The 12241-nt window shown below is 41.2% G+C and overlaps 1 protein-coding gene across 1 annotated transcript in view; it reads left to right on the top strand.

Annotated features, from left to right (window-relative positions):
• The first annotated feature begins 544 nt into the window (after nucleotides 1–544).
• The window catches only part of TMEM242 (transmembrane protein 242), a 72778-nt gene continuing 61081 nt past the window's right edge, over nucleotides 545–12241 (top strand). Inside the window, exons 1-2 of the mRNA XM_077486265.1 lie at nucleotides 545–691; nucleotides 7618–7718. Of these exons, the coding sequence (XP_077342391.1) occupies nucleotides 607–691; nucleotides 7618–7718 (186 nt within the window). The 5' untranslated portion in view covers nucleotides 545–606. The remainder of the gene's footprint in view (nucleotides 692–7617; nucleotides 7719–12241) is intronic.

Below are 12241 nucleotides of genomic sequence, written 5' to 3'. Positions count from 1 at the left end.
TCTGTGGACTCTGATGTAAAAGGGGGAACTCTGTGGACTCTGGTGTAAAAGGGGGAACTCTGTGGACTCTGGTGTAAAGGGGGAACTCTGTGGACTCTGGTGTAAAGGGGGAACTCTGTGGACTCTGATGTGAAAGGGGGAACGCTGTGGATTCTGATATGAAAGGTGGACTCTTGTGATTAACTTCATATGATTAGAAATGTTATTTAAGAGCAACATCTATGCATATTTTATGCATACTATGAAAAAAAAATTCTGTGCGACGCTGAAGTGTTTGGGTTTGACTTGAAGAAAAGGTGGCAACCCTAGCAGGTTGGGATGTCTGCATATTATTTCTCCTTTTTTATTCCAGTACTTTTATTTCATTGGAAACACACTGTATAATAGGAAGACATCCACCTCTGTATAATATAGTGTGTTATTAGAGGAAGTATAAATGAAGAGATGACAGAAAGGGAGGGATTATACAGGACATCAGTGTGTCAGGTTCTATACACAGATCTATGCTAGATGACAGTGACCCGGAAGTAGTTTGTGCCGGAAAGGGCGGGGTCTAGGTGAGCGTGTCCCCGTACATGCCGTGTCCTGTCACCTCTCCGGGATGCCATGGAGGATCGGGCGGCTGTACAGGACACGAATGGGGAATACGGAGCACAGGTCACCCCGAAGGACAAGCTGCTTCTCATTAAAGGTGCTGAGCTTCCCCCATCCATAACACTGACATATAGATTACAGCCTGGTGCCAGTACTGAGTCTGCCCACACAGCCTCTGTCCGGTTTGTACAATAAATAGGAGTCCTCGTCAGTATTACATTGTCACCAAATAAAAAGTGTAAAGTTCCATTCATATCTGTGCATGCAATTAATGTAACGTACGAAAAAAATGCACAACTGATTTGCGGCACCATTGTAAACAACAAAACACACGTAAAGCATTGCGCCCATAAAAGGTGCGGGTGTTTCTTTGCTGCATTTAACCACTTCAGCCCCAGAAGGATTTACCCCCTTCCTGACAGGCCGTTTTTTTGCGATATGGCACTACTTCGCTTTAACTGACAGTTGCGCGGCCATTCGACACTGCACCCAAACAAAATTGTCAGTTTTTTCCCCACAAATAGAGCTTTCTTTTGGTGGTATTTAATCACCTCTGTGGTTTTTATTTTTTGCGCCATAAACAAAAAAAATTGTGACAATAATCTCCCAAAAAAAGTAATAAAAACGAATTTCTTCATCAGTTTAGGCCAATTCTACATATTTTTGGTAAAAAATAAAAAATGCAATAAGTGTATATTAATTGGTTTGTGCACACGTTATTGAGTCAAAAATAGGGGATAGATTTATGGCATTTAAAAAAATTATTTTTTTACTAGTAATGGCCGTGATCTGCGATTTATAGCGTGACTAACATTACGGCTGACAGATTGGACGCTTTTGACACTATTTTGGGACCAGTGACATTTATACAGCAATCAGTGTAAAAATGCACTGATTACTGTATAAATGACACTGGCACGGAAGGGGTTAACACCAGGGGTGATCAAAGGGTTAAATGTTCCTAACTGTGGGAGGAGGGGAGTGACAGGGAGTAGAGAGATATCGCTGTTCCTGAACGCTAGGAACTAGGGATGAGCTCAGGCGCGTTCGCATGGAACACGTGCAGAGCCCGCCATGAAGTTGGTGCAGCGCTGCGCTAATCACAGGCAGTGAGACATTGCTCGATCTCTGCAGCCACACATCGGGGCAATGTCTCACTGCCTGTGATTAGCGCAGCGCTGCGCCGACTTCCTAGCGGGCTCTGCACGTGTTCCATGCGAACACGCCTGAGCTTATCCCTACTAGGTACAGACAATCTCACTCTACTGCCCTGACAGAACGGGGATCTGTTTTTTTTACACTGGCAGTCCCCCATTCTGCCTGTCTGTGGAGCAATCGTGGGTGGCCAGCGGACATCGAGTCCACCGGACCTGCTGATTGGGTCCCCCCAGCTAAGGAATGGGACAGCCCACAGATCGTTGTGTATGCGCCCGACGTACAATGACGGCGATTCATGCAGGAGAGCCAACTTTCCGCAGTACAACTGTGGCGGCTGGTCGGGAACCAGTTAATGCACATAGGACAGCCCATTCAAATGAAGCGGTTACAAAAAAAGCGCAATCGTGGAACATGGAGGCCTGATTGGGGCCTTAGAGTAGTATATAAAGGCAGGTTTACACCAGAATGCGGTGTGAGAAAGGGGACTTACATTTGCTAATCCTCCACCACACGCTAAACGCACTGCCATGCGATCTTCTGCAGGTGTCAATATATTCTTAACGACATTCAACGTGCAGATCGCAAATGTAGTGCCTTTGCCTGCATCAGATCAAATGGTATTGCAATATCATGTGATTTGGTGCTGCACAATTTTTAAAAGTGAATGGACTACTTTTTATGCGACTCCCTTGAACTTTTCAACCTTTTGCCACATTTCAGGTTTCAAACATAAAGATATAACATTTTAATTTTTTGTGAAGAATCACCAACAAGTGGGACACAATTGTGAAGTGGAACGAAATCTATTGGATATTTTAAACTTTTTTAGCAAATAAAAAACTGAAAAGTGGTGCGTGCAAAATTATTCGGCCCCTTTACTTTCAGTGCAGCAAACTCACTCCAGAAGTTCAGCGAGGATCTCTGAATGATCCAATGTTGTCCTAAATGACTGATGGTGATAAATAGAATCCACCTGTGTGTAATCAAGTCTCTGTATAAATGCACCTGCTCTGTGATAGTCTCAGGGTTCTGTTGAAAGCGCAGAGAGCATCATGAAGACCAAGGAACACACCAGGCAGGTCCGTAATACTGTTGTGGAGAAGTTTAAAGCCGGATTTGGATACAAAAAGATTTCCCAAGCTTTAAACATCCCAAGGAGCACTGTGCAAGTGATCATTTTGAAACGGAAGGAGTATCAGACCACTGCAAATCTACCAAGACCTGGCCTCCCCTCTAAACTTTCAGCTCAGACAAGGAGAAGACTGATCAGAGATGCAGCCAAGAGGCCCATGATCACTCTGGATGAACTGCAGAGAACTACAGCTGAGGTGGGAGAATCTGTCCATAGGACAACAATCAGTCGTACACTGCACAAATCTGGCCTTTATGGAAGAGTGGCAAGAAGAAAGCCATTTCTCAAAGATATCCATAAAAAGTCTCGTCTAAAGTTTGCCGCAAGCCACCTGGGAGACACACCAAACATGTGGAAGAAGGTGCTCTGGTCAGATGAAACCAAAATCGAACTTTTTGCCCACAATGCAAAACGATATGTTTGGCGTAAAAGCAACACAGCTCATCACCCTCAACACACCATCCCCACTGTCAAACATGGTGGTGACAGCATCATGGTTTGGGCCTGCTTTTCTTCAGCAGGGACAGGGAAGATGGTTAAAATTGAGGGGAAGATGGATGCAGCCAAATACAGGACCATTCTGGATGAAAACCCGTTGGAGTCTGCAAAAGACCTGAAACTGGGACGGAGATTTATCTTCCAACAAGACAATGACCCCAAACATACAGCAAAATCTACAAAGGAATGGTTCACAAATAAACGTATCCAGGTGTTAGAATGGGCAAGTCAAAGTCCAGACCTGAATCCAATCGAGAATCTGTGGAAAGAGCTGAAAACTGCTGTTCACAAACGCTCTCCATCCAACCTCACTGAGCTTGAGCTATTTTGCAAGGAAGAATGGGCAAGAATTTCAGTCTCTCGATGCGCAAAACTGATAGAGACATACCCCAAGCGACTTGCAGCTGTAATCGCAGCAAAAGATGGCTCTACAAAGTATTAACGCAAGGGGGCCGAATAATTTTACACGCCCCACTTTTCATTTTTTTATTAGTTAAAAAAGTTTCAAAAATCCAATAGATTTTATTCCACTTCACAATTGTGTCCCACTTGTTGGTGATTCTTCACAAAAAATAACAATTTTATATCTTTATGTTTGAAGCCTGAAATGTGGCAAAAGGTTGAAAAGTTCAAGGGGGTCGAATACTTTCACAAGGCACTGTATGTTGTGGAATGCTGCATTCTGATAAAAAAACAAAACAAAAAAAACAACACACATTGAAGCAAGGCTACACTGCATCTGAGCACCACAAATCCAAAACACTATTACCGTATATACTTGACAATAAGCCGACCCGAACATAAGCTGAGGCACCTAATTTTACCACAAAAAACTGGGAAAGCGTATTAATTCGAATATAAGCCTAGGGTGGGAAATGCAGCAGCTACTGGTAAACAATGCCCATCTGCAGCCTCACTGTGCCCACCTGTATCATCAGTGCTCATCTGCAGCCTCACTGTGCCCACCTGTATCATCAGTGCCCATCTGCAGCCTCACTGCGCCCATTTGCAGCCTCACTGTGCCCACCTGTACCTTTGATTACAAACAGCGGGTGTCTCCTGCTGTGTCATGCAACTGCAGTCTTAACTGTTCAGCGGCCATCCACTGTAACAAAGCCCCGCCTCCTTGTCTATAAAAGATGTAACACTGATTAGGTTTCTCAGCTTTGTATCAGAGTTCCATCTATCATGGGCGAGGAGGAGGCGGGGCTTTGTTACTGTGGACGGCCGCCATACAGTTTAAACTGCATGACACAACGGGAGACCCTCACTCAAGTATAAGCCGAGGGAGGCTTTTTCAGCATAAAAAATGTGCTGTTAAAATCAGCTTATACTCGAGTAGATACAGTAAATTCATTTTTAATATTTAAAGCAGACTCTCCCATCCATCCTTGTCTCCATGCTTTATTTATGTCCGTGGCCTTCTTGAGTAAGGGCAGGTGATTCCGGTAGAATTTGCTTTCTGGAATCCATCTACCCTTAGCTCAGGTAGGAGGGTGTGTTTAGCTGAGAAAGCCCCTCCTCCCCTCTTGAAGACTCTTGGGATATATGGCATCATTTGACTGGACCTGGAAACCAGGAAGTAACTGAAGAAATTTAAAAGAAAAAAGTTTAAAACAAGTAAATACTTTCCTATCTATTTACTAATGATAGCAGCATGAGGATAAAAACTAGTCAATGTTGACTGAGAGACTGAAGTTCTGCTTTAACACGTGAAGTAAGGCACATCAACGTGTTTGATTTAGTGCACTGCAAAAGTGTGACCCCCAGCCTAAGGGCTCATGCACACAACTGTTTAGGGTTGCCACCTAGATCAGTATATTTCTGCAGTGTTTCCGATCAGCCACATGGAATGCTTCCCTGCAGTTACGTACGGATGTGCACCCCCTGGGTGCAAACAGTCTGTGGGGGAATTTATGAAAACGAGCAACGGTGTATGGCAAGTGGTTTTGTACACTTATATATACCCAGTGAAGTGACTTGCCTTATGTGATACACAGAGATGTGATACACAGAGATTAAACAAATCCTCCTACATAAGTTGTACCTGTTTATCTACCTGTTTACTTGTTTATCTACAGTAAGGATGAGCTCCTGCGTGTTCGCGCCCTCCACGTACAGAGCCCCGACAGGAAGTTGGCAGGGCGCTGCACTAATCACAGACAGTGAGACATTGCCCCTATGTGCGGCTCAGGAAATGTCTCACTGCCTTCGATTAGCGCAGCGCTGTGCTGACTTCCTGGCGGGCTTTGCACGTGGAGTATGCAAACACTCCTGAGCTCATCCCTAATCAACAGTCTTACTTCTGGGGGGGGGGGGGAATCTTTTTTTTTTTTTAAATATATTTTATCTGAATTTTGATGAGAAATACAGAAAAGGAAGGGCAGATCATTTTGCACCATGGCATGTCTATGCCCCTGTACAGCTGCCTTTGCAGCTTAAGATTGGGGGGAAGGGGCGAAGGTGTAGGATAAAAAACAAAGCTAAACTGTCTAATTGTAAGCTAGGTCTTAAACTGAAGTTCTTTTTGTGTCCTAAGGTTCATTAATTGAAATACCTGCTGATCCTGCTAGTCAATGACCATTCCTTTGCAGAGTGACGATGCAGTGAACTCACTGTACAGGTTGTTACCTTGTGTGGTGGCATCCTGAGGAATGCCAAGGAGGAGGGTTAATATTGTTGTCACCACTAGAGTTGAGCTTAGGTGTCCTCCAAACTCATCTCTAACCCAAACGTCCACTTGTTTGTACTCCAATGACTTACGGGCTGGGTCACTCATTCCCCACCCCACAGACACGTGAGCACATTCAATCAGAGGAAGTATTGTATTCATTCATAAAATACAAAGCTTCCTGTGAATGGACGAGCAGCACTCAGCTCGACTCGATTTTGGCCTGGGATGGGAAGTCCCTGTCTGTCTGCTGGAACACAGCGCTGTATACTGTGTTTAGCTGAGGCTACATACAGTTCACATAGCATTGACAGCCGCTGCAAGTGTTGGTGAAGGAAATCGTTTATTTGGACCAAGCTTAGTCCAAGCAAACTATTTAGAGTTCACTAAAAGATGGAGTTCAGGCTTTAAATACAGAAGCCTTTGTTTGACAGCAGCACCCATGTACATAATCCTTTATACTGCACGCAAGCCCTTTTTTTGTGTTCTAAGTAAGCTTTTATGAGAGATACCAGGAGGTTCCCTCCACCAAGCACTCTATGAAAATGCTAGTTGCTTGGCTGGCTTATTGACCCTCTTGCTTTAGTGCTTTGATCCCATACCCAAAACAAATATGTAGGTAAAGACTTCTCATTATCCTGATGTGCATACTTGTTCCAGCCCAGGGAATTAGAAAATATTAAAGCCTTTGGGTAAACAGGCAGGTACCATTTTAAAGGAAGAAGTCAGCTATGACAGCTCCCAGAATTTCAGTGTTACATTTTATTTAACTGGCTTATGTATTCTGCATTTATATGCACATTTTCACTGTAATTTTTATCAAACTTTTACCAAACCAGTTAAAACATTATTCACATGGGCTCTGTGTTAATCTATGGGGATGCAGCAGCTGTACGGACACAACTGCTCATCCTAATTTGACAGGAATGCAGGGATGGGGGAATAGTTCTGAATTTAGACAGTGTGCATTTGGGGCCACTTACTGTCCCCTGCACACCTGCAAATTTGGATGAGCGGTTGTGTGTGTACATCTGTTTTGTCCTCATAGTAACACAGTCTATCTGTATGCCGATCTAACTGGAAAAACAAATGGCCCATTCACGCTGTACAGCACCTTTGTACATGAGCCCTAACTACAGTCTGACCTGTAATTTGCAAGGAATAAAAAATTTGTTGTAATCAGGGCTTTTTTTTTTTAAGGGGAACTTGGTGGAACTCAGTTCCACCACCTCTGGCTCAGACCCTTTGGTGCCTGCTCACCACAATCACTTGTAAACACAGAAGTCTGGTTTCTGTGTTTACAATTGACAGCTCTGCACTCTGTGTGTAACCCCCATGAATTCTGTATGTAATACAATCCTGATATTTAATGCCTGTTAAGACCCTTCTACTGTTTGTGAAATATGACCCCACTCACTATTTGATGTGATTTGGAGGGTGTGTGGGGGGGAGGGGTTTTGGGGGGATTGTGGTTGAGTTCCAGCACCTATTGTTTGAGAAAAAAAGCCCTGGCTGCAATATATTTCATATAGCATATTAAATCCAGTTTTTATTTTTATAACAGGAGGAATTTTTCTTGGCACTGTTGCAACAGCAGGAATGCTTGCAGGTTTTGGTACAACACTGTCTCTTGCAAAGAAGAAAAGCCCTCACTGGTTCAGTAAGGTATGTGTTGGTGCATACATGCAGGAAAGCCTGTAACACTGAAACTTTATATAAAGTGACCACTTGAAGACAAACATTTTATACCCTCTTCCTGCCTAGGCCATTTTTCAGTTTCCAGCACTTTGATATTGTGCCTGATAGGGCTGAAATAACTAATCGATTATGAAATGAATCGATTATTATTTTCATAATCGATTAATCGGCCAGTAACACAATGGGGTTAAAAAACTCAAATTAGCACTTTATAGTACAAAAAGAGCAAATAATCGCTACTGTAAATATTACTTTCACTGTAGCACAGTAAAAAAAAAAAAAAAACTCTTGCAGTAGCGATTATTTGCTCTTTTTGTACTATGAAGGTCTAATTTTTTTTTTTTAACTCCATTATGTTACTAAATGTCTTAGGCCTGGTTCCCACCTATGTGTTTTTTGGTGCTTTTTGCAGAAACGGACTACAGTTCATTTAACGTTCACATCTATGCTTTTTTCAGCTGCTGCATATTTGGAAAGGGTCAAGGAGAAGCTGCAGAAAAGCATGTAGTGCGTTTTTTCAGCAATTTGTGTTTTTAATCTGCCGAACAACAAATTGGCCAAAAGAAAAGGCATTAAAAAAAAGCCAAAATGCAAATCACAGCAAAATCATGTGTGCAAAAATCAACATGCACAGCAAAAAGCACTGCATAAATTGATCAAAAGCAAACGGCATAGGTTTGTACCGAGCCTTATTGTCAGAAACCATGAATCAGACCCAGACAGTACAATTAAATCACACTTGTTTATTAATAAAAAATAAAAAGGTAAAAAGAGTAAGCATAGTCAAAGCATAGCCAGAGTCCAGTAACCGGATTGAGTAGTAAGCCAGTCCAGAGTTCAATAACCAGATCAGCCAGGCCAGAAGTCAGGGATCCAAGTGGAGCAACAGCAAACAGGATAAGGAGTCAGAAGGGATGTTAACAAGCCAGTCTTTACGCAGGAGATGGTTTCTTGTGATGTGACCAAGGCGAAGGCAGAGATGATGTAAGCTGGACATTTTTAAGTAGGCAGGTCAGACGAGCAGGATCAGGAACAGCTGGGTAACTGTGGAGAGAGATGAGAGCTGGCAATTAGCCGACAGCTGAGCAGCCAGCACAGAGAAGGAAGGGCTAAGCCAGCCCTGACACTTATGCTGGGCACACAGATCAATTTTCAGACGAGAATATTCATGCAAAAAAAAATCTTTGTACATTCATTCGCTGAATGAGAGAATGTTTGAAATTTTCACTTGATTTTAACATTCTGTTTTAAAATGAATGTAATTTATGAATGAAAACCACATACACAGTCTGAAAATCCCTTTGACCAAGAAGTTAACTATTTCTAAATTTTCCCATCACTGTGGTTGAAAACAGACATCGATTTGACCCCACTAACCATTCGAAAATCGAACGTTCTTAAAATTACCTTTTTGTTTTGAAGGAAGACATTGTTTTTGTATGGTCAGCATATAATATTACATTTCTGTTTGAAAATCTGCAAAACAATCTTTTTTTTTTTTTGTTTAAATAAATAAAATTTGATCGGAGTCTGATTATGTTTATCAGATTCAACCTCTAAGGCCTGATTCACACTTATGCATTTTTAATGCTTTTTGCATTTTGCAGATTTGCACCACAGTCCATTTACCATGTTTTCCTATGGAACACGTTCTATAGTGCAAATCTGTAAAATGCAAAAATCACTGAAAATGCATAGGAGTGAAGCAGGCCTAATAGTATCTAGAGAATATCTCTTCTGTCTGTTATTCTCAGAGTGGAATAAAGATTTTACTCTCTAACCATATAGTTGGTTATTTATATTTACCCCTGCGCATAGAGATATTTAGGAATAAATTTCCTTTTTTTAAATTTTACATATTAACTAAATTATACACCACACTTTTTTTTAAAGATTATTAACCGATTAATCAAAACAATAATGGGCCAACTAATCGATTATGAAAATAATTGTTAGTTGCAGCCCCAGTACCTGACAAATACTTGCTCATGCAACACTGTTTCCAAATTAATTTTATATATTTTTTTTAAAAAGAGCATAGTTTTTGGCGATAGTTAATAACCAATGGATTTTTTTTATTTTGTTTCACTATACAAAGGAAAAAAAGACCAAAATAAATTGAAAAAAATCTGTTCCCCTTACTTTCTGGTTTAAAGCTACAAATAAAAATGCCAGGAACTTACCCCTTTTTTTGGAAAGTGGACTTCTCAAGGTGGCCGTTTTTTTGTTTTGTTTTTTTGTTGCCACAATTATTTAGAAATGAAAAACATGCTGGTACAGGTTACAGTAGTAATGTAGGGGGTCAAAGGGAGGAACAACTGACTGCATCAAATAATTTGATGGTGTAAAATTCTGTAGCATTTGAGATTTCTATTAATTATATCTGTGTTCAGTGGCTTGGGCAGCAGAAGAGGTTATAAGCAATTTCATTTTAGGGACAGCTTTATTTTAAAGCACAGCTAGCAATTTTAAAACACAGAAAATTTAATTTAAGATTTATATCTATAATGATATCATTCAGTTTATGAATTATATTTTTATATTACATATATCTCACACTTTATTTATATTTTTCTTACATTTACATGGAGACCAAGCTGTCTTAAAATGCAGTTACAGGGGTGGGGAGAAGCGATCCCAGAAGTGCTTACAATTGTCAGCTTTAATTATTATGATTTGATCCTCTCTCCCCAACACACCCAAAAAAATATTAATAATCTGTTGCTGTATCTGCTTTGCTTGAATTAGACTTTAAATAAGAACTAAAGACAATTTTTGTTATGTTTTAAATAAAGAAATGGAGGCTTATAACCCCCTTTCAATTTTCTTTTTGCCATCTGTGTCTCATTGGGGAGATTTCCCTTCTTATCCTATTTCATAGCCAAAACAGGGTTATCAGAACGAGTGTCCCCATTGGAAGATTTCCCCTCTATTTCTGTTCTGGTGACCACTCAAAATTTGTGATTTTCTTTCACACTCGTTGATAAAAGTCACCAGGACAACTAGAGAGGGGGAATGTTCGTAATGGGGATAGACAGCAATAAAAAACATACAGGTGCTCTAATCCTTCTCCACTCTATCAAAAAATTATTCATTACATTTTCCCTAGAAGCAATTGAGGAGCTTTAAAATAAGTCATCCACAACCTCTCTAGCTGCTTGTACTATGAAGTAATTAATTCATGGAAAACACAATAAAGGTTCTAAAGTCAGTTTCATTTGGTTTCCAACATCTTAGAAAAACCTGATTACAATAGAGGGCTGATAGGTTGTCAGGGTTTGGTTGCAGTAGAAAATATTGGAATAAGAGCTAATATTTTTGTACCTGTGAAATTGAACTGTTTGCCAACCAGCCGCTGCTGTTTCACTGAGGCAGAATGGCACGGCTGGGCGAAACAACGTTACCTTGCATCGCTTGGTCATTGAGCAGCCAAATCGTCCGGAGCTGAAGTGGTTAAAGAAACATGCAAATTCAAATTGAAAGGAAATTGCCTTTGCAATCAATAGGCCCCATGATTCTAAAAATGTTGAATAATATAACTGATATACCTGTAGGCCATTTGCTCCTCCTCTACCGAAACCTGGCTGAAACACTCCAATAGAAAGTTTTGCCCCATGCTGACCAAATGCTAAGATGCTGTAACAGTTGGACACCTGCACCCAATTTTATAGGAGCGAGTGTTCTTCTTGTTCTAAACTTTGTGTAGGTGTCTTTCCTTCTCCCCAGAAGAAGAACGCTCCTTCCTGTGATGCTAAGGTTGAGCTTCTAATGGTTGCAGCATATTAGCAACAGGGCAAAGCTATCTATAGGAGTTTTTCAACCAGTTTTCTAAGGGGGTATGCAAATGGCCCACAGGTAGGAAAAATACAAGGGGTCTTTAAAAAGTTTCCACACTATATTTATTGTAGTTAAAAAAAAAAAGTGTGGAAACTTTTTGAAGTACCCTTGTATATTATACAACACTTTTGAAAGCTGCAGAGCTTCACTTTACCTCCTAGGTCCTCTTGAATGCATAGGCAATTTTCTTTCAGAAGTGAACTTTTTAACTAAGTAACCACTACCAAGTCACACTACTCCCCATGTTGCAAGCCCTGATGAAGGGGGCAAGGCTTAGCCCCGAAATATATTGGCTCTGTATACACTTTTTCATCTGATTTTACATCGCTGTACTTGCCTCCATGGGTAATGAGCTGTGAGTTGCCCAAGCAGCCAGTGTATTGGTCCAGGGATTTCAGATCACATTCTTTCTGCAGGTCTTCTGCGACAGGTAATTCTGAATGGTCAGCGCCGGAACAGATTTCAAATACTGGACTGCGACAACCACGTTACGTTGGCACTGACAGCTCAACACGGAGATAGGTACAGCGGAAAGTGAGGGGAAGGGTGTACAGTGTACATTTATTTCTTTATCATACATCATGAGACACAGAGCCACAGTAATAACTGTATGGGCTATATAGGCCACCTTTAGGTGATGGACACTGGCACAC

Source organism: Lithobates pipiens, unplaced genomic scaffold, assembly GCF_037356315.1.
Source record: "Lithobates pipiens isolate NorthernLeopardFrog02 unplaced genomic scaffold, aLitPip1_a1.2 Scaffold_18, whole genome shotgun sequence".
NCBI lineage: Eukaryota > Metazoa > Chordata > Amphibia > Anura > Ranidae > Lithobates > Lithobates pipiens.
The sequence above is the reverse complement of the archived record's forward strand: the minus strand, read 5'-3'. Positions and strand labels throughout refer to the sequence as shown.